Below are 22602 nucleotides of genomic sequence, written 5' to 3' on the forward strand. Positions count from 1 at the left end.
GACTATAAAGGAAATGGTAGACATATAATAAAGGAGTGGAAAGAGAGAAAGTTTAACTCAATCTTTGCATGGTTTTTAACAATTCCCTAAAATTGCATAATCCACGTTAAGCCTTTTTAATTAGACAGAAATTATAATAAAAGCATTTAAAAAAAGGTTTTAGCTGCTCAGGTGGTGCAGCGTTACAATTTGCTAGCACACCAGAGCTGGGATTTCAAATACATCATATCGAATCTCAGCTCCGCCATCCGGCTGGGCTGGGCAACTATATGAACAACGTTTGGCTGTTGTTTATCCAACAGCCAAAGTGAGCCAGATAGGGACCTCATAACTGATGCAATTACAACCTCTGCTGACTGACGGCGTCTGCACAGAGTCAAGGAATAATGTGATCAGAGTGTGGCTCTCCTTGCACAAAGCTGATCCGCATATGAACTATATTATCAGCTCCACTTACCATATAGAAGCACTTTGTAGTTCTACAATTACTGACTGTAGTCCATCTGTTTCTCTACATAACTTTTTAGCCTGCTTTCATCCTGCTCTTTAATGGTCAGGATCACTACAGAGCAGGTATTATTTAGGTGGTGGATCATTCTCTGCACTGCAGTGACAATGACATGGTGGTGGTGTGTTAGTGTGTGTTGTGCTGGTATGAGTGGATCAGACACAGCAGCGCTGCTGGAATTTTTAAATACTGTGTCCACCCACTGTCCACTCTATTAGACACTCCTACCTAGTTGGTCCACCTTGTAGATGTAAAGTCAGAGATGATCGCTCATCTATTACTGCTGTTTGAGTTGGTCATCTGCTAGACCTTTATTAGTGGTCACAGGACGCTGCCTACGGGGCACTGTTGGCTGGATGTTTTTAGTTGGTGGACTATTCTCAGTCCAGCAGTACACTGTAATGAAACTGTAATTACAAACTGATGGCAACAGTGGTTGTAAAATCTTTACTAAGAAATATATATATTGCGTTTGCTTCCATTCCGGTTATGCGGATTTGAAATTGATATCAGAATGATTTAGGATAGTGGGCAGATGATACTGGGCAGATGCAAGCATAATCAAATAAAAGTCAATAACAATTAGTCTTCTAATGGGCAGTGTAATTCACTATACTGAATTGTTCTTTTGGACTCCTGGCAGAGTGAAAGTCAAGACGTTTACTGTTTATTTGAGCCTGCAGGCACGTGCCAGAGGGAGCCAAAAAAACAAAACCAAACAGTCATGTATTATTAACTTGAAGTGGAGCCGCAACTAAACGAGCCAGTAAGAGCAGAATGTCTTGCTGAAGAAGCAATGAAACCTTCAGCCTGCGCTAGAGAAGCTTGCATAACAGAATCAGGGAAGGACAGAGGTGTAGAGGAGATAAAAGCAAGACCATTTGTTAGAAGTGCCTTTTTGTAGCCGGAGAGCTCGAGCGCAGCCAGGAAAGGAAAGAAGAGAGCAACAAAGGGAGGGAGAGAAAGAACAAGAGGGAGGGAGGGAGGGGAGGAAACAGAGCCACTTTTACCAGAGAACTGAGTCAGAGAGAAAAAGAGGGGGGCAGTTCAGCCTCTCGCTGCTCGAGAGAGTTCGGCTCAGTTGGCCTGCCTGCGGCGTTTAAAGTCCAGCGAGGGCACCACACCCCTTTCAAGCCCCCCTCCTCTGCAGCCTCCCTCACCTTTCACCTTGAGCCTCGTTCTGCATAGCGCTCATCGGGACACACTCGGTTCCAGGCCCAATGCCGGTAAGCCCCCCTGGAAACGTGTTCCCAACCCTTGTGGTTGTGGGCCACATAGTCACGTTGATAATTGTATGGAACTGGAGGCAGTGGAGAAAACATCTTGAAGGTAAGAAAGCCTTGAAATTACAAAAAAAATATTAAAATAGAATTAAAATAAAATATACTAGAAGTCGTTTGACCGGTCTGAGGTAGAGGAGTAAGTGCTGTTTGTCTTCTGATGGTGTCGGTCCTTGCTGATAAGTGTATCTACTGAGCGTAGCTGAGTGTATTGCGCGTTTCTAAAGCTCTACACTTCTTCCCATGTGTGACAGCCTCTCTCTGTCTGTCTCTCTCTCTCTTTCCTCTTGCTCTCTCACCACTTTTTACTGCCTCTCTCAAACACACAAGTTAACCCTAAAATTGCTGGGTGGAACTTGATGACGTTTTGGAGGCGTATCCTTGCGTCACAAGCCTCCCAAAAATGACAGTACATACAAACCAAGATCTTGGTACAGTGATTTTCCTTTATTTACTTCTTAGTGTGTGTGCTAAAATGCTATGTGTTTAGCTTATCTAGTTTTTACATGTGGTGTGCTATAAAAGGGGGGCTGGTTGGAATGTGGAGAATGTAAAATGTTTTAGACGTGCCAAGGAAAGCCACCTGTTTTCTGCTTTTACTACTGTGGTCAAATTTTAAGTATTCCATACTGAGGCATGGATTGCAACTGGCTATTTAGACAAGCTTTTATGTTGTGTAATTTTTTACTTAATATGTGAGATAATCATTGCTAAGTCAACAGTTACTTTATAAAACTGGCATTCCTGAATGTTTGTTTTTTATCCTGTTACTAACAGTGTCAAACTGTTCTTCTTTACTGCCCCCCCCTTAGCATAGCATTGACACAGGTATGCATAGGGCTTATTTTTGTAAATTGTGAGTGAACTGTAATTTATTATTATTAATAGTAGTAATTACTTTATTATTATTAGTAGTAGTACAGTAGTATAGTAGTAGTAATTATTATTATTAGTAGTAATAGTAATTACTATATTATTCTTATTATGAGTTGTAGTAATAGTAATATTCTTATTATTACTATTATTATTACTATTATTATATCATTATTATTATTAGTAGTAGTAGTATAGTAGTAATTATTATTATTATTATTAGTAGTAGTAGTAGTAGTAGTAATTACTATATTATTATTATTATGATTATTATTATGAGTTGTAGTAATAGTAATATTCTTATTATTACTATTATTATTAATATTATTACATCATTATTATTATTATTAGTAGTAGTAGTATAGTAGTAGTAATTATTATTGTTAGTAGTAGTAGTAATTACTATATTATTATTATTATTATTATGAGTTGTAGTAATAGTAATATTCTTATTATTACTATTATTATTAATATTATTACATTATTATTATTATTATTATTAGTATAGTAGTAGTAATTATTATTATTATTAGTAGTAGTAATTACTATATTATTATTATTATTATTATTATTATGAGTTGAAGTAGTAGTAGTAGTAATTATTATTAGTAGCAGTAATAGTAAGCATTATATTATTATTATCATTATTATTATTATTATCAGTTGTATTATTATTATTATTATTAATATTATTATTATTATTATTATTATTGGCATGATTTGGCAGCGCAGAGTTTTGACATCTAGACTAGTTTGACACAATCTAAGACTACTGCAAAACTAGGTTCAAATATACAAAATAAGGAAACTACAAAGATTTCAGATTCTGCCAATAACTCAATCACGGTTTGAATTATCATGCAAAAACTAACAATTCACATTTTATTGATTGATTTTTTTTGAGTGACAGACAAATACAAGCTTTTCTTTTTTTTATTTTGCAAGTGGGTGAAAGGTAAAGGGAGATTCCAGTATTCATGTGCTGATTAACTGGCTACAGTCCAGGTGTCTGTAGTGAGTTTCTTAAAAGAAGCATTTGAATATTTTGATAACTGCAAAGATCCTGTAATTGTTAGTGTACTTGTCATCAGAGAGAATGCCTTTGTGTTTTGTTGTCTCTCAGGGCTTTGACTTTTTTAGCAGGTTGAACCACACCCAAACCACCATAATGACAGGTTACTGAGTGACAAGTGTACACAGGTACACACAGTAGTTGCTGGATTAAGAAAGCAATGTCAGAACTAAAACAATTTTGTAATAGTCAAGGTGTTCATCGTGGCAGATTATTATATGCATGCTTTTTTCCCCACACAAATTTACTTAAAACAGGATTGTAGTTTTTAAATATTGAAATAAACTGAAATATTACTACGGTTGTGTTATAGTTCCAGAGCCTCAGGGTACTGGGGGCTTGGTTTCAATCCTCACCTTTAGTTAACGTTGTAACATTCACATCATATCCACATGGTATTTCCTCCAGGCACTTCTCTTAACTTTCAAAAACTGTAACACTGGATGGATTGCTTGCTCTAAATGCTCCAGGTTTGACTGAGCAGATGAAGTAAATAGTTGAGTCTGTGATGCCGTGTAATGGATTGACAAATCATCCAAGGGGTCTCGCCTTGCACCCAAAAACACTGCAATCCTGGGGAGGAATAAATAAATGAATATCCATGTTATCTCATTTCACCTGCAGTCTGCTTTTTCTTACAAGAACTCATGTCAGCTATGTTTATGTTGTTAATGGTTTCAATTCATAGATAGAATAGAATGCCTTTATTTGTCATATATACATATACAGATGTACAGTACAATGAAAATCTTTCTTAGCATATCCCAGCTTGTTTGGAAGCTGGGGTCAGAGTTCAGGGTCAGCCATTGTATGGCACCCCTGGAGCAAAGAGGGTTAAAGGCCTTGCTCAAGGTCCCAACAGTGACAGCATGGCATAGCTGGGATTCGAACTCTCAACCTTATGATTGATAGCCCAAAGCTCTACCCACTTAGCTTTTTTGAACATTTTTTTTTAGATTTAATCTTTGTGTGTATGAATTTGGATCTTTTAAAAACAGATTTTTCTCTTATATTTAAAATAATACACCCTAAGACCTAGAAAAAAAAAAAACAGCTAGCTTGCAGAGTGCAGCGAATAGTGGCAAGTCCACTGTCAATGGACAGTTTACAGTAAATATGTGGAAAAAAGTAAAACTAAACATTAACCTTTGTCAAGTCAAGTCAAGTCAACTTTATTTATATAGCGCTTTTTACAATATACATTGTCTCAAAGCAACTTTACAAAATCCAGGACCAACAGATACAAAAACCCCTGTTGAGCAAGCCGAGGGCGACTGTGGCAAGGAAAAACTCCCTGAAAATTACAGGAAGAAACCTTGAGAGGAACCAGACTCAGCAGGGCCCATCCTTCTTGGGTGGTCTGGAGGATACTTTAAATAAATACACGATTTACACAAATCATACAAACACAGAATTGAATGATCTAAAAGTCATACAGTGGTAATAAATAGATAAATAAACAATTAAATAATAATAGAGTTGTTATCCGCTCTAGTCTTCAATAAAGTCTGTAGTGATTTCTTGTCGTTGCAATTACTCCAGACCCGTCACATCTGACAGGAGAAGCATCGTTGTCCCGGCAGTCTCGACTTTAATCCTTAACCTCGGCGGGTAAACAGGTTTCCATCAGAATGCCCTCGGGGTAAAACAACAGAGAATGTAGTTAATAATGCACAATGCTAGTTGACAAACAGTTTTACAGAGAGTTTTAGACTCCGGCAGCCCTAATTATTACAGCATAACTAAAAGGGAGAGCGAGCAGGTAACAAGGTCATGTAGGCTTTCACAGGACATCAGCGCCCACCTCTCCTACCCAAACCAGAGTGATTGGACAAGAGAGGCAGAACGACAGCGACCCAACATCCCTGATCACCACAAGTTTCTATGACCAAGAACCCCCAAGCCCTGCACCTTTGTCTATATTAATCAAAAGCCTGAGAAAATAAATATGTTTTCAGTTTAGACTTAAACATTGAGACTGTGTCCGAATACCGAATAGAGGCAGGAAGATTATTCCAGAGTTGTGGAGCTTTGTAAGAAAACGCTCTTCCACCAGCTTTGGTCTTTTTAATTTTAGGAACTATAAGTAACCCTGCATCTTGTGAACGAAGTGGACGCGCTGGGCTGTAGTAATTAATAAGCTCACTCAGATACTGTGGAGCCAGACCATGTAGCGCTTTATAGGTTAGTAAAAGTATTTTGTAATCAATGCGAAATTTAACTGGCAGCCAGTGTAGAGATGATAGAACAGGAGTGATATGATCAAATTTTTTAGTTCTAGTTAGCACTCGAAGCTTTGTAAAACCTGCTGTTTTGTCCACACATATTTTTAGTGGTAATAAAACAGTAAAGGGCGTGCACTAGTTAAACCTGTTTTCATCAGCATTTCAGTAATCTCCGCCCTCCACAATGTTTTTTAAAAAGCTGTCAAAGTGTTAAAATGCAGAAACTAAGTTTCAAAATGCTCTCTACTTGTGTGCACAGGGCATTTTTGGATTCATTTGGACACTAAGTGCTTTAATAATTCCTTCGAATATCATGAAAAACATGTGTACATCCTTTTGGTACAGTGTTTTCATTTTCATTTTCAATTCATTACCAACAAAAGTTTTAATTTGGCAGCAGTAAAATGGAATTATATGTGATACATGCAAACATAAGTCATTGCAGTTAGTATAATCTCATCAGATAATTTAACATGACTCATTATTGTCTGGATCTTTGTTGTTAATGCCACGCTGAGTAGGTGTGCCTCAGTATTTGAAAGTCTTCAGCTAGTTTGAATTGTAAACGATACCCGCAAGGCTGTGGGCCGAATTCCTAATTTGCATATTTGCGTTCGTTTTATTTACTGAACTAAACCTGATGATCTTGTATAGTTAGAAAACAGAGACTCGTTTATGTGTGGTCAGTATCACAGTTTAGCAACAGCAGTGCTATTGTTAGTAAACCCTGCAACGTCACTGATTCTTTACCTGGGTGTGTCCAGTTGGACAGGTTTCCCATTGTCCACATTAAAATAAGTGATCTTTAATTTTCAATAACTTTTGTTAATGTTTAACAGCATTCTGAAATGTTTATTGTGCTCTTTATTTTGATTCGTTGTGTCTTATGTGGAAAGGAACAGGTGATGAGACTAAATGTTGGGTTCATGCCATATAGAGCAGGATCAGCTGCACCCCATTAAGCACCTTAAGCCCTATGTGTTGTGTAGTAAGTCGAGCATGTCAAAGCATGTCAGATCTGTCATAGTAGTAGAACCACAGAGATTACAAAATATATCATTAAAGAGAAATAGGAAATAAAACTAGAAATAACTTCATGTGGCTTTTGTTTTAGTCTAGAGCACAAAATAGAGGCTGGCAAAAAGAGTAAATGACCAATCAGATGATATTTACACATTTCAGGATTATACAATTACTTGGAGAGAATAACCATATAAAAACATTTGTGAGAAACTATTGTAATTCTGCAATATTTTATTTATGTTCAATTGTATGTATGCTTTGTAGTTTTATGGTGGCCTAGCAGGTGCAGAACAGATGCAGCAACCCAGGTTTGATGTTTCCTTTTGAAACATTTCAGCAGCTGAATTGGTTATAAACTGTGTAACTAAATGAGAAGGAGTGGGTATAAATAAGGAAGTGAGTATGGTGTCTTGGATTGGAATGGTGACGTGTCCAGAGTGGATTTCTATATTACGCTCAGTGTTTCCAGACCCACTGGAACCCTCTGAATAAAAGAATTATTTATCTTTCTTAAAATTTAACTTTTCTTAACTTGGATTAAAAAAAAACTCAGCATTTCAGCACCCCTGACACATGTTGCATATTTAACAAACTAATTCTTTCCACATTATTTTGGAGTATAGAATAGAATGAATAGAATAGAATGCCTTTATTTGTCATATATACATACACCGATGAGGCATAACATTATGATCACCTCCTTGTTTCTACACTCACTGTCCATTTTATCAGCTCCACTTACCATATAGAAGCACTTTGTAGTTCTAAATTTACTGACTGTAGTCCTGACTTTTTTTTAGCTGCTTTCACTCTGTTTTTCAATGGTCAGGACCCCCACAGGACCACCACAGAGCAGGTATTATTTGGGTGGTGGATCATCCTCAGCACTGCAGTGACACGGACATGGTGATGGTGTGTTAGTGTGTGTTGTTCTGGTATGAGTGGATAAGACACAGCAGTGTTGATGTAGTTTTTAGACACCTCACTGTCACTGCTGGACTGATAATAGTCCACCAACCAAAAATCTCCAGCCAACAGCATCCCGTTGGCAGCGTCCTGTGACCACTGATGAAGGTCTAGAAGATGACCAAATCAAACAGCAGCAATAGATGAGCGATCGTCTCTGACTTTACATCTACAAGGTGGACCAACTAGGTAGGAGTGTCTAATAGAGTGGACAGTGAGTGGACACAGTATTTAAAAACTTCGGCAGCGCTGCTGTGTCTGATCCACTCATACCAGCACAACACACACTAACACACCACCACCATGTCAGTGTCACTGCAGTGCTGAAAATGATCCATCACCAAAATAATACCTGCTCTGTGGTGGTCCTGACCATGGAAGAACAGGGTGAAAGCAGTCTAAAAAGGTATGTAGAGAAACAGATGGACTACAGTCAGTGTCTGTAGAACTACAAAGTGCTTCTATATGGTAAGTGGAGCTGATATAATGGACAGTGTGTGTAGAAACAAGGAGGTGGTTTTAATGTTATGGCTGATCGGTGTATACACGTGTACAGTACAACAAATTCTTTCTTCGCATATCCCAGCTTGTTTGGAAGCTGGGGTCAGAGCACAGGGTCAGCCATGGTACGGCACCCCTTGAGCAGAAAGGGTTAAGGGCCTTGCTCAAGGGCTCAACAGTGGCTGCATGGCAGAGCTGCGATTCAAACTCTCAACCCAAAGCCCTACCCACTTAGGCTACCACTGAACTACTACTGTCCCCCGTGTCTGTGGGGTTCATTTCCATTAAGTCAAAAGATGTTATATGTTTATCAAGGTTACAATATGTGCAGACCACTAAAGTTCCTCCACATCTCATCAAAACTCATCAAAGCATGTATTTATTAATCTTGTCTTGTCCGTGAAGGGACAGTCATGCTAAAACGGCAAATCTCTCAAAACTGATGCCATAAAGTTAAAAGCATATCAGTTCTTTTATGTCATTGAATTTATTACACCTAGCAATAGGTGTGACCAAAACACTATAACTTGTTTTCATACTTTTAGTCATATACTGTATGTGTAATAGCTTTTATGGGAAAGGAGAATCAGTACTATGTAAATTAGATTAAATACTAATGAAAGGGATCATAAAGCAGGAAGGAACCCTTTCAAGGCTATCTCAGCACAATAAAACTGCATAACGATTGTAAAATGATTCAGAAAACAGACACCACCCAAGTCCAGAGACTTACAAAATCATATCCGGACATTCAGCCTTGTACAGATGGATTTATTCCATCCTGTGTTTGTATGACTAAACGAAACACAGAGCTCATGTTCAGTTATTTTGTGTTTGGTTTAAGATATACATACATTAGCTAAGCAAACTAAGCTAAGGGAGTATTAAAGCACACGTCAAATAGCTGATGTGTTTCCTACTGCAAAGATGTCACACCTTCTGAGAACTAAAGGGTATCGGTGTGGGTTTTATGTTGGTATCCAGGATACACACAGCCTGTTCACCGACCTAAATAAACCACATAGAAGTTTTTACGGGGGATCAGTTTGTTCCTTATTTAAACCTGCTCAGATCCCTAAATAACCCCCTGACAGGGTACCATAAACTGGCTGCCCACTGTGTCGTTATGAAACCACCTTCTGATCAGTCCCACTATAATTTGAAGTACTTTTAGTTCTACGTTTGTTTTAGTTTTCTATATTATTTCTGTTTGATGGTTGCACGGTTGCTCAGGTAGCGGATTAGGTGCCACACAGAAGCATGGACTTTGGTTTGATCCTCACCTCTGGACACTTTCTGTAAAAGTTTTTTCATGTTTTCTACATGTCTGCTTGGATTTCTTCTGGGCACTCTGCTGTCCCACCAACAAAGGTGCCAAAAAACTGGATTAACAATTTTAAAATTGTTAATCACAAAATAAAATGGGAAGAATAAAGTGTATGTGTATGTAGGTGTTGCCCACTGTTCAGCTGTAGCCTATCGGTTAAGGTACTGGACTAGAAATCAGAAGAACACTGGTTCAGTCCCCACCACTGCCAGGTTGCCACTGTTGGGCCCTTGAGCAAAGCCCTTAACCCTCAGTTGCTTAGACTGTATACTGTCACAACTGTAAATCACTTTGGATTAAAGCATCTGCTAAATGATAAAATGTAAATGTTCAGAGGAACCAAAATACCAATTATTCTTACCCATTAAATTGTAGCTATAACAAATTTCAGGCTGGTTCCCCTCAAGGTTTCTTCCTTTCCACTGTCCTTTTTCCACTGTCACCCTCGACTTGCTCAACAGGGGTTCTGTTGGTCTTAAATTCTGTTGCCTTAAGACAATGTCTATTGTAAAAAAATACATTTGACTTGACTTTACTGGCTTTCCACTAGATTTTTTAAATGCACCTTTGGGAGCATATTGGGTCAAAAAACTTTTGTGATGATAGGGTCTGATGCTAGATGAGAAGGCTGGGCTTGCAATTCAAATTCATCCCAAGGGTCCTTAATGGGGTTAAGGTCAGTGCTCTGTGCGGTCCACTGGAGTTCCTTCACACCTTGTTCTTAGAGATCTTATTGTGAACCAGGGGGCAGCATGGTGGGTAGCACTGTCATCTCACAGCAAGAAGGTCCTAGGTTCTGTCTGTGTGGAGTTTGCATGTTTTCCCAGTGTCTGCGTGGGTTTTCTCTAGGAGCACCGGTTTCCTCCCATGGCCCAAAGACATGCAGGTAATGTGAATTGGAGATTCAAAATGGTCCATGACTGTGTTTAACATTAAACTTGTGAACTAATGAATCTTGTGTGGCTACCACTTCTGTCATGGGTGTGGCCAGGGTGTGTGGAACATGATATTAAAATCCTAATAAATAAATATTGTGAACCAGGACACAGATATGCTGGAACAGCAAATTGAAATAGTTTTTATACACCTGTTAGCAATGGGTGTGAGTGAAACACCTTTACTCAATAATTAGGAGGGGTGCCCACATACTTTTGGCCATATATTGTATTAACAATTAGAATTCATATATCTTGTAAACACCAAGGTTCACTTCTTGCAGTGACTAGTCTAAATGGCAAGAAAAAACCATTTGCTTATCATTCATTAATCCAATACGACCTGCTGCACCACTTTGTCACCCTCAGGAACTTTTACTACTGTTACAAAATGTACAACCTGTTGTTATTCATGTCAGTTCATATGAAGAGAATATAAGAGTTAGTTACTGTGCTGGTGTTGTGTACTACTTTCAGGTGGAGCTAGCACTGACCTCAGAGCCGTTTACTTCTAAAATACTGCTCAACAGAAGGTCTTAATCAAACTCGGCGCCGCACATGTGCTGTGGTCGAGAGTGACTCACAGTGCCTGCGTGCCTCCATTTGATTTCCTCTGTTTTCTATTTTCATGTGGGTTTAGTGACTCAGACTTACCAAAAAGCATTTGGGTTACTTAAAACTTGAACGTTTTTAAAAAGAGGCGAAATGTTCTTTTTCTTCCACTTTGTGCACTGTGGACCAGTTATGTCTAATGAGTGCTTGCTAATATTTTTGGACAAACATTAATTCCTAAGTAAATTGTAAAATGCTCTTAGTAAATATCAAGTTAAAGTTAGTTAAAGCAGGATATTTTGTTTATCCATTAATTTATTTTTAGCAACATTGTTTTCTAATGAAGGTTGCAGGTGGTTTAGCAAACCAGTGCGAATAAGGACAACATGCAAAAATTACCCACTCAGCATGTGAAGGCGGGGTTTAAACCTTCCTTGTCACTAGGACCGTGCTGTGCAGGTACCACGTTGCCTGCTGTGCCACCATGCTGCCCCTCCCTATTTCAGTCTTTACAATTACAATAAACAATGTTTTTAAAAATTACTTTTTTTTAAATCAATGTATAAAAGCATAATTTGTGCAGACTTTTACATTTTTAAAATTTCTTTATGAGCCTCTATGTCCAATCATTCATTCCACTGCAGTAAGTGCTTTATAGCGGTCAGATTAGCTGTGAGTCTTAAGTTTTCTCATTTACAGCTATGGAAATTTACTATAGCCAAATCTACAGCAGAAAGTGCAAGCTTAATCTCTAAAATGGCATAGTTATTTGTGGCCAGGAGACCACATGAGCAAAATTGCCCTGGTGTCTTAGCAGACTCTATGCAAGTATGTATTGGGGGCGGTTAGTGCCTTCCTGAATAGGTTTGTGATGATATGTTCACCAACTATGATGCAACTTAATCTGTAGCATAGCAATAGTCTGTTTAACCTCTCTGCCAAGCTAGTTCTGCTGTTACCATCAATCTAAACATTAGGTTACTTGGTTACTGTTACTAGTTTAAACATTTTGTTTTGGTCGCATATACTTTTTGTGATTCATTGCTGTCAAATCTTGTGGCTAAAATGTAAAATGATTTGTACAGTTCTTTATTTAATGAAATGGCACACCAGCTCAGGTTGGTTGTTGATACACTGTACAAAGTTCAAAACTTACTAATTTGTTCATTTTGATAGTGCAAATACATAGATAGTTGTTCTTTATTTATCTCCTATGAAGAAAATTGTGTAGCTCCAAAATCCAGCTTTAGTTTGCTTTAATTGTACGTCATTATTAGGTCACAGAGTACTACATAAGCAACAGCTGCATGTGTTTGTTTTTCTAATCAAATATTGAACTAGGAACCATGGTGTAATAGTTAACCTTAAAAACAGGTTTAAGGGTGGAATCACACAACCTCAGTAATGAAAGCAAAATTTTGACACTATTTTGCATTGTTGTGTTACATATTTAGTGTCTTACTGATGTTTTTGATTAAGTAGTCCAAAGGCTTTATTATATAACAATGATTAGAACAATTGTTTATCATGCTTTTTATCTTGGATATTCCTTGGCTGTTTTTAAATTAAGAATGTTTCTTTTAACACTGTAACCTTTTAAAGAAAATTATAATTTATTTATTTATAATTTTACTAATTTGCATTTAAGCCACATAAAAAAGTAAAATGGGTGGTTTCATTAACCCCCATCACTACCAAAAAAAGGCATACGCTATGAACAGGCTTACCTGTACACAGCAGTTTCCTTAATTCTGGCACTGTTGATGACTTGCTCGACATGGGTTTTTGGAGATGCTGTAAATTTGCTTTAAGACAATGTTTATTGTGTAAAGCACTATACAAATATTTGTATCAATTTTGGATAGACGTCCAGTTCTTTGTCAGGTCACAGTTGTGCCATATTTTATTCACTTATTGATGATGGTCTTTACTGTGTTCTCTGGTATATGTAATGCCTTGAAAAAGTTTTGTACATATCTTCTGATTGATACCTTTAAACAGTGAGGTCTCTTGGATGATTTGTAGGCTTTTTGTGGACTATAGCTTTTGCTGTATGATGCCACTGAGTAAATGTCAGAAAAGCTTTTATATGATTAACTTTAAATGGGGTTAATCAGAATTACTTTAATTGGTGACAGGTGTCACTGACTATTCACACAAGTTTAATGGTTCATTCTGAACAATTATAAAAGGGTGTGCACACATGCAACCACATTATTTTTATTTTTTCCCTCTAAACTATATCAGTTTGAATTTAAATGAATTGCACAGATTATAGGTCACATTAAAGGTAGAATTTTTTTTATTATTTATCATGGTCTAATTTTTTACATCACAAAAACCTGCCATTTTAACAGGTAACTTCTGTAACTTTTTTACATCCACTGTATCAACTGACTTTTTAATATATGAATTTAAACAGTCTATCCTTGCATAGATCTATATTTAAAAAAGGAAAAAAAGGAAATCAGTGCTCGTTTATCTTTTAAAGAGCAGAAACAATGTTTCTTTTAAGAAGTGTAATAAAATTAAAATCCCCTGGAGAGAGAAAAAAGTTGGTCGGTAACGCAGACAGACTAAAGTAAAGTTAGGCTGTTAGGTTCGGCGTGTGGCTGGTTAAATGAAAGCTAAGAGACTAAATGAATGAGTATAATAGTAAAAAGGTGTTGGTGTGACGGGTTGAACAGGGATGTCCCCTTTCGCAGTCACATTACAGCTCGTACAGTCCGGAGCTCTTACTCAACTCCAGCCCTGAGCTCGATGGGCCGGACTTTTCTCCTCCTCCCTCCTGTCTTCATGTCTGCTGCGTCTCTGCTGGAAAAAACAGCAGCGCTGAGCGACCTAAACAAGGCGGGAGCTCAGCGCTAACAGCGACAGTTTCATATTAAACATGGCTGCAGCGGAGGAGATGGCGGCGGCCGCGGCTCTCGCTCCGTGTCTCGCTACTTTTAGTCTGGATGTGATTTACGGTCGCGCCGCGTACATACACGAACTGAGCTGTGGAGAAGTGGGACCGCATCTCTACAGCCGCATGTGCTGTGCTGGTGAGTGCTCACTCACTACTGCTATACTCAAGTCTGTGTGAATCTGGTCTGTTCCAAACCATAGGTAGCGTACTATTGATATAGCCTACTGTTTAGTAGTATGCGGTTTGGGACGTTACCTTTCTGCTTGCGGGGGCGGGTGGGAGGAGTTTAGGTGGTTTACCCGTCGCGTGCCAGCTTTCATTTCCCGCGTGTGTTTAAGGATGCATACAACTATAGCATCCTACATACTAGTCTTTATAGTATTATGTAGTGTGGTAACTCATCGTTTAAAATGTGATAAAGAGTAAAACGACAAAACATATTTTTTATTTAACTGAAAATTTTAATTCAACAAACTCCACTCTGGGGAACTAACCAAAACACAAATCTTAATTAATTAGTTTGCATTTTTACTAAAGTGATTACCTCAATATTACAGAAATAATAAACTGCTAAACATATTGGTCAGGAACAAAACATTGTCTTTTAAAATAGCTAAATAAATAATCCCAAATCCAGTATTTATCGAAGATCCACTATTTTACAGTCCTACATCCTAAGTATCCTAAGTGTAACCTTTTTATTAATAGGCTGATACAACAAAATAATTTTTTTCTACAACTCAAATGTTGAACCCTCCTGTTATGTTTGTTTCTCGTCAATTTGACCCGGAACATGTTTAATTATTTAAAAGTGTCAGAAACTAAAAAATCCCAATTATCATTGTTTATATCTCATTATTAACTCCTTCTGATTGGCTTAATAAGGGAAATCAATGAAGTTTCATACAAAAAAATACTTTTAACTATATCTTTTTAGATTTTGAAACATTAAGACGGGTCAATTTTACTCATAAACATAACAGGAGGGTTAAAATTAAAATTACCCCCATAACACTTAAAAAAAATAACGAAATACATGTAATATGTTTATGAAAAAAACTGGTTAACATTATGTTATACTGGACACTACAAGATACTTTTGTCTACATGGAAATTCCGCTAATTTGTACATCATACAGGTATCTTTGGTATTGTAATTAGTCTACTTGCTACATACTGGCTTTGGGTGGAGTTCGGTGAAAGAAGTTCCTAATTCCGTTTTAATTGCAAGGTTTCTTCCATGCACCAAAGAACCATCAGTATCATACTAATGTGCTATTGACAGTTTTCACTTGCACAAGGGCACTTGGAGTTTGCTGAAGGTGAGGCTGTGATGCAATTGTCTATCTGACGCTGAAAGCTAACATGCCATGGTACCTGTAAACAATAGCAGCAGCAACAACAGGACGAGTTTTGGTTTGCTCCACTGCGATTGTTGTATTGTTTTGGGTTTTAAATACGGCACTTTTGTTGTTACATTCCAGTGGCATTTTATCAATTGCATCTATGGTCTGCACTTTTTCTTGCATTGGTACTCAGCGACAGTACAAGTTACTTGTACTTGTAATGGAAGCAAACACAATGTGGGATAGAGGATTTAAAACCGTACAGTACCATATGGTATCATGCAGTACAAAAAAAACCAGCAGTATGCATTGAGAGTAGAGTGACATTTGGTTAGTCCATTGTTGGGATTACTCATTCAGTTCAATGCGGCGGTGCATTGTCCTCTGTACTGTGCTCTTTATTGCACTCTATAGCCCAACCAAAGATTTATAGGCCAAGTTCCTTTTAGAAAGTGACGCATGTTCTGGAACTAATGAAATGCATTTCAAGAATTCTTTGTGTGTAAACATTGGGTTTAGGATTACAGGGTTTAATAAGATTAACCAAAACATAACATTCATAAAACTCATTTGCACCCTAAAAGTAAAACAAAAAAATCCCAACAGATATTTTTGTTCAGTTTTATTTTAAATAACAAAAGTCTTATTTAAACACAAGACAAATATTTGGTTTACTTCAAAAAGGGAAAAAAAGAAATAGAATGGAGAAAATGAGGTATTTGATATGTAGTTCTTTGTGTTAAGATTAAGTATTGTAGCTATAGGAACATTATTTGAATACCAGACTCCTAATTTGACTATTAAACAAATACTAAAGGGAGTTTAGGGTGTGGGTCTTCAAACAACGATACTAACAGCTATCAAGTTTGTGTTTACCTCTAAAAGCCTTTTATTTAAAACTGTAGCTTGTAGAACATCTGGGTCTTGGTGTAATACAGTTCCTTCAGCACATAATCATTGTTTTACATATAATATGTAAATATGTAATAATATGTAATGTCATATCACTTAGTGTTATCCACACACAGCTGTCAGGAAAGTTAAGGCTTAATGTAAAAGTTCTAATTAAATTATTTGGACCACTGACATTTCAACCAACGAGGAGAGGGTGGCATCTCAAGCTTCTTCCACTCAAATGGCCTGAAAGCGTTATATTGGGGTTTAATGACCAAGCTTTTGTCAGAATTACTGGTTGAATTTTAGAAAGCTTAAAAGTGTAAATTGCTTTAAACATGTAGTAATTGTGTTTAGTCTGACTACCAAATGATTTAAGCAAATAAATAAATATTTATTAACTTAAATGTCTAGTGACTATTTTTCATGGATAATGATAATAGATGTCAGATGTTTTATGTACTATACTTTTGGGGATCGTGGCGTTTTTGCTGAGGATAGTTTATGGTTGGGAAAGGTCCATTTTCCACTAAAGACGTGGAAAGGATCTCCTTACAGCATTGGAAAGTTTTGGGATCTCCTCTGAAGTAAAACCACAGTGTCTAAAAATACAACTAGTTTTAGTCCGCCACTTTGTGTTTGGATCTGTTGCTTTGGAGATGTAGGATATTTTATTTCCCATAGTAACAGCATAGTTATTAACTAACCAAGTGCAGCTGATCTTAAACTGGATTGTGACACTGGCTGCCCTAATTAAGTTAAACCCATATTAAAAAGATTTAAAGATTAGCTGTGTTTAAAAAAAAAAAAATCATTGTTCACCTTTCCTTTACAAAGTGATTACATGTGCTTTGTTACTTAATACAGGTCATATATTGTTTATTTTTAATTTGAATATTATTTTATTAACGTTTCTATTATTTATAAAACATTTATTAACATTTAGTATTTATATTCCATCGGAACACAAGAGGGAGACATTATCTTAAAACATCCATAAAGCTCCTCATCCTAATCAAAATAGAATTAACAACTAGACTAAATGGAAAACAGTATTTTCTAAAACACTCCCCTAATATGAAATAAAATGCCTGATAAAACAGCCATGGTTCTTTAAACATCCTGTAAACACCCAGTAATACACACCACAATTTTAATTCTATTTCTCCTTTTTCTGAGGTGGCTTTATGCCATGTTCTGTTTCTCACTTGTGCCGTTGGGAGAAGGAGAAGTGGATGCCGGGTCTTCCATGTTGTGTAATGCTCTAAAACTGGAAGCAATTTTAGCGATGATCTTTAATAGCAGGGCTCAGCATGAGGGTGGGGGTCTTAAATCCTTCACCTAGTTTTGTGGCTGTAAGAACCAGTACTTTGTAATGTTATAACTGCTGAAAACGTGTACCTTATTTTAGATATTTGTAAATCGCATACCATGCCTCCGTCATGAATCAGGACATATTTATGACTCCCTATGGGCAAATGAGGAGGAAAGTATGTTATGAGAACATTCCAGTAGTCAGTATGAGATTGCTGGCTCAAGCTCTCACTTGTACTTTTACATTACTTTACATTATGGCCCAGAGGCTGACTATACTTTTATAATTTTTATAAGACCTGGCTTGGAATCTCATTTCTGCTACCGGTAGGCTGGGCACCTATACGGAAAATAATTGGCTTATCCGTCGAATTGGATGCCGGAGGTGATCCCTCATAACTGATGCGGTTATGACCTCTGCTGGCTGACTGATGGCACTTGCACAGATGGGAGATTATGGAGATCAGTGCATGACTCTCCATGCATGCGACTGAGCCCCATATGGACTCGTCTCATGCAGGTAAGATGCAGTCAGCTACTGCACACGTGTCGGAGGGAGCATGTGCTAGTCATGGATCTCCTCAATCAGAAGTGGAGGTTAGCAGCAGTACAGAGGAAGCTAAATGCAATCAGGTAATTGGACATGAATAGACTGGGAGGAAAATTGGGAAAAATGCAAAAAAAAAAAATCACCACGTTTTTTTGGATTAGAATTGATATCTTAAATAAGGCCAGTTGGAAGGTGGAGGTTATTGAAGTATGTGGTTGAAACCCCTGTGGACATGAAATTTCTCACAGACAGTGACCAGTGGCAATGATTAAACCCAGGTTTCCATGATTCTGGTGCTGTTTGGCCATAGTTAAACTCAATTGTCTAGTGTTCTTATGTCTTTCAGTTTAGTTTAGATATCATTTACCTCATGCTTTCTATGAAAATAATTGCCATTCTTAGGAATTGCATTTTGGAATGGTTTGCTGACTGTGTGTCTTGTCTCGGCTGTCATAACTTCAGGCAGATCTCAAGCTCAAGTCTCAACAGGCTGAGGTCCTGGGCTATGAATGCCAAGGTTCCTTACCCTGTGTTGTTGTTTTTTTATCTGATGTTGTTTCGGGGTGTGTTGCATTCTTGTGCATCTTGACCAAAGAAATCTGTAATTATAACCCGAAGCTTTGCTTTTTGGTCTGGTTGGTTGCAAAACAAACAAAGATTAGTGCTTTGAAGTGAATTAGAATAATTTGTCTGTAAACAGGCTTGAATTTTGTCATATAATAATAATGATAATGCCCTAGTTTGAACCACACAAAGCCAATGGTTTGCTGTGTGGCAAATTGGGCATGGTGTGCTTGTGGTTGGTGTAGTGGGCTTGATTCAAATCATTCCTTTGTTTTTGCATTTCATTTTTTATCTCAGTCGTGAGTCACATTTTCCCATGTGACATGTCAGCTGCTTAGTAACTAACACTAATGAATTGTTTATAATCAATTATTTATAATAATAATAATAATAAATTTTATTTATATAGCGCTTTTCAAGATACTCAAAGACGCTTTATTCAATTATTTTTACCAAGCTCTTCATGCTGGTCATGGTAGCAGCTCATCCTTTCAGAAACACTATGCACAAGACGGCAATAAACCCTGGACAGGGTCCCAATTTATTGCAGGGCAATACAACACACACAATCATCCGGACACGTGCTATCTATAATGGCACTGTCTTGATATGTCACACAAGTCAGGAGTTAACTTTGATGATTCGCCCATGCCTTTGAGTCACAATGGGAACTGAAACATCACATCACATTAATTCCTTTTTCACTAATACCTTAGATTTCTCTGCACAAAACCACATGTATAACATGGTTCCTCAAAACTATTTTTTTGCACTGCCCGTGCGTGCCAGTCTGTCAATTGTGCCAAACCATGTGATTTTGCTACACACACATAATTTTTGTGGTTGCACCCTCTCGCTCTTCCAAGTTTTAGTAATTTCTAATTGCACATTGCTATTTCTCCTTGTTTAGATAAATAGAATGCCTTTATTTGTCAAATATACATATACGTACAGACATACAGTACAAAGAAATTCTTTCTTCGCATATCCCAGCTTGTTTGGAAGCTGGGGTCAGAGCGCAGAGTCAGCCATTGTACGGCAACCCTGGAGCAGAGAGGGTTACGGGCCTTGCTCAAGGGCTGCATGGCAGAGCTTGGATTCGAAGTCTCAACCTTATACAGTTGATAGCCCAAAGGTCTACTCACTAGGCTACCACTGTCCCAAACCATTAGACTAGTGATCAGAAGGTCACCTCTTAAAGCCCCACCACTGACATCTTGCCACTGTTGGGCCCCTGAGCAACACCCTTAACCCTCAATTGCTTAAATTCTATTCAGTCATAATTGTAAGAGGCTTTGGATTCAAGCGTCTGCTTAATGCTACAAATGTAATCTAGCACATGCACTACATCCACATTAGACAGTAGTACTAGACTGGCACACACCTACCTCAAGATGTGCAAAGCCGCTGATTGCTTCTTTTTCCCAGCCAGCAGCACATTTCGACTAACAGCATTTCTGAGATCTGATATTGATCTTAGTGATGTTGTTTAAGAAGGCCTGGCTTGCTATTAATGTTCCAGTTTATCCCAAAGTTGTTTAACGGAGTTGATGTCAGGGCTATGTATAGGCCACTGGAGTACACCCACTCCAAACTTGTCAAACCATCTATTTATGTAACTCAAATTGTGCACATCGGCACAGTCCTGTTGGAGCAGGGAAGGGACTTTCCCAAAGATTCCAAAAAATCTGAACCCTATAAAGTTAGGTGTTGCTTTAGTCTTTTTTTATGCTGCACGAATGACAGGACTGTGGTGCACAATTACAGAGTAATGTCAGGGAAACTTAAATTCTTATGAGGTAAGATAAGATAAGATAGCCTTATTATCTCACAGGGAGGAATTTGCAACATAACAGCAGCTTTCAAGAATATAAATAAAGATATAAACGTGTATAAACATATATAAAAAATTTGAAATGTAAGGATATATAAAAAGATATATATATACAATTACAAAAAAATAAACTTAAAACTTAAAAAAGTTAAAAAAACAAATATAGCACTGTTTTAGGGCGGCACGGTGGCTCGGTGTGTAGCACTGTCGCCACACAGCAAGAAGGTCCTGGGTTCGATCCCCAGGTGGGGCGGTCCGGGTCCTTTCTGTGTGGAGTTTGCATGTTATCCCCATGTCTGCATGGGTTTCCTCTGGGAGCTCCGGTTCCCTTCCACAGTCCAAAAAACATGCAGTCAGGTTAACTGGATACACTGAATTGCCCTGTAGGTGAATGGGTGTGTGTATGTGTGTGTGTATGTGTGTCTGCCCTGCGATGGACTGGCGCCCCGTCCAGGGGGTTACTGTGTGCCTTGCGCCCATTGAAAAGCTGGGATAGGCTCCCGACCCTAATTGGATAAGCGGTTAAGTGAGTGAGAGAGAGTACACTGTTTTATAAAATGTATTGCACACAAGTACAATTGGTATTGCACATGGTTCAGGTTTATATTAAATGAGTGCAGATATAAATGAGTGCAGGTGTTTTATATTTAAAGCATATATAGTTAGCAAATAAACAATTCTTACTTTTCTTGCATTACCAGAAGTATTCTTGCATGTATGCATTTTGCATGAGGTTTTATATACCATCATTTATATCACTATCATTTAGTTTGAATATTTGTTCTGTTTTTGTTGTGTGGCTTTTACATCTTGTTATCAGGGTCAGGCAAGAATTTGTGATCGTAAAGTGAGTGATTTATGCTCACTAGTGCTTTACAGTTAGTATCACTTTTATGTTTGCAAATTTACAGACATGTTTTGGTGTGTAATTACTAGTGTCATTTTAATAATACTGATACACCAGTGGAAGCTTAATATTTTGGTTGGCTCCAACTAATTTTGAACCTCACGTGGTCATGCAAGTTTGCATTTAAGCCTCTGCTACACTTAATGATCTCAGTTCTTGTTGCTAATGTGGATTAGTTGTCTCCTACTTCCTGTTTACCACTTTCAGGTTTACCCTCTCCTTCATTTATAGCCGCACTGCTTCTGTGGGCTCTTATGGTTCCGTCTTTCCTCACTCAGTGTGGATGGGGGGAGGAGCAGGATGAGACAGGGTTACTTTCCAGTGACCCCCTCCTCCGTAAAAGAACAATGAATGGGACCTTTTGGCATTAGGGCCTGGAATGAGGTTGTTTATTGAGTGGAGGAGGAGAAAAAGAGGAACTAACCAAAAGAAGAGGCAAAATAGGTTAAGTAGGAGCAGAGTGAGAACAGATCACTGTGTTGGAACACACCCACCCAGCTCTACGATTTCCTCCTCACGCTCAGTAGCTTCTTGCAATCAGTTACAGCAGGGCTGCAGAAAAGTGCATTCAGTGCTGGTAAATTGTATGTAGAAATGGCGCTACAAAAGTATTTTAGGACTCACTCCACTGACAGTTCGGGTAGTGATGCAGTCTTCACGGATGAGACCTATTTCCAGGGGATGCTTAAATCTACAGAAGGAAAGAAAGGTAGTGCTCAAAAAAGCATGCATTGTTTTTGAGTGTTCTAGCTTTCAAGGGTTTTTTGGCCGCTTTAATGTTAGCAAATTTCAGTAAATTTGTATGTTCAAGTATGTCTGCTAGTGCATATTCATTGAACATAGATGATATAAGTTAAAATGAAATGAAATCTTAAATAGTAGTTACTAGCCAATGTTATTTTGTGAAATAGTTGTGCAAAAAAAAGACCCGATCTTAAATAATGTATTTGGCATTAAGCGCCTGGTCTAGTATGCACAAGTATGAGTATGGCATGCAGCATTCCTTTGTAGAAAAGTAAGACA

At 37.8% G+C, this 22602-nt stretch overlaps 1 protein-coding gene across 10 annotated transcripts in view; it reads left to right on the top strand.

Moving 5' to 3' along the window:
- Positions 1-22602, top strand: part of pleca (plectin a) — a 171911-nt gene that overhangs the window by 85291 nt on the left and 64018 nt on the right. For 2 of the 10 annotated variants that reach the window (XM_063014786.1, XM_063014795.1), the window contains exon 1: positions 1645-1837. The exons of 7 other annotated variants lie outside the window; for them this stretch is intronic. In XM_063014786.1, coding sequence (XP_062870856.1) covers positions 1729-1837 — 109 coding nt within the window. In that variant the 5' untranslated portion in view covers positions 1645-1728. Of the gene's footprint in view, positions 1-1644; positions 1838-14041; positions 14307-22602 lie in introns of those variants that run through there. One more of the 10 variants, XM_063014777.1, reaches the window with a different exon arrangement.

This window comes from Trichomycterus rosablanca, chromosome 2 (genome assembly GCF_030014385.1).
Source record: "Trichomycterus rosablanca isolate fTriRos1 chromosome 2, fTriRos1.hap1, whole genome shotgun sequence".
NCBI lineage: Eukaryota > Metazoa > Chordata > Actinopteri > Siluriformes > Trichomycteridae > Trichomycterus > Trichomycterus rosablanca.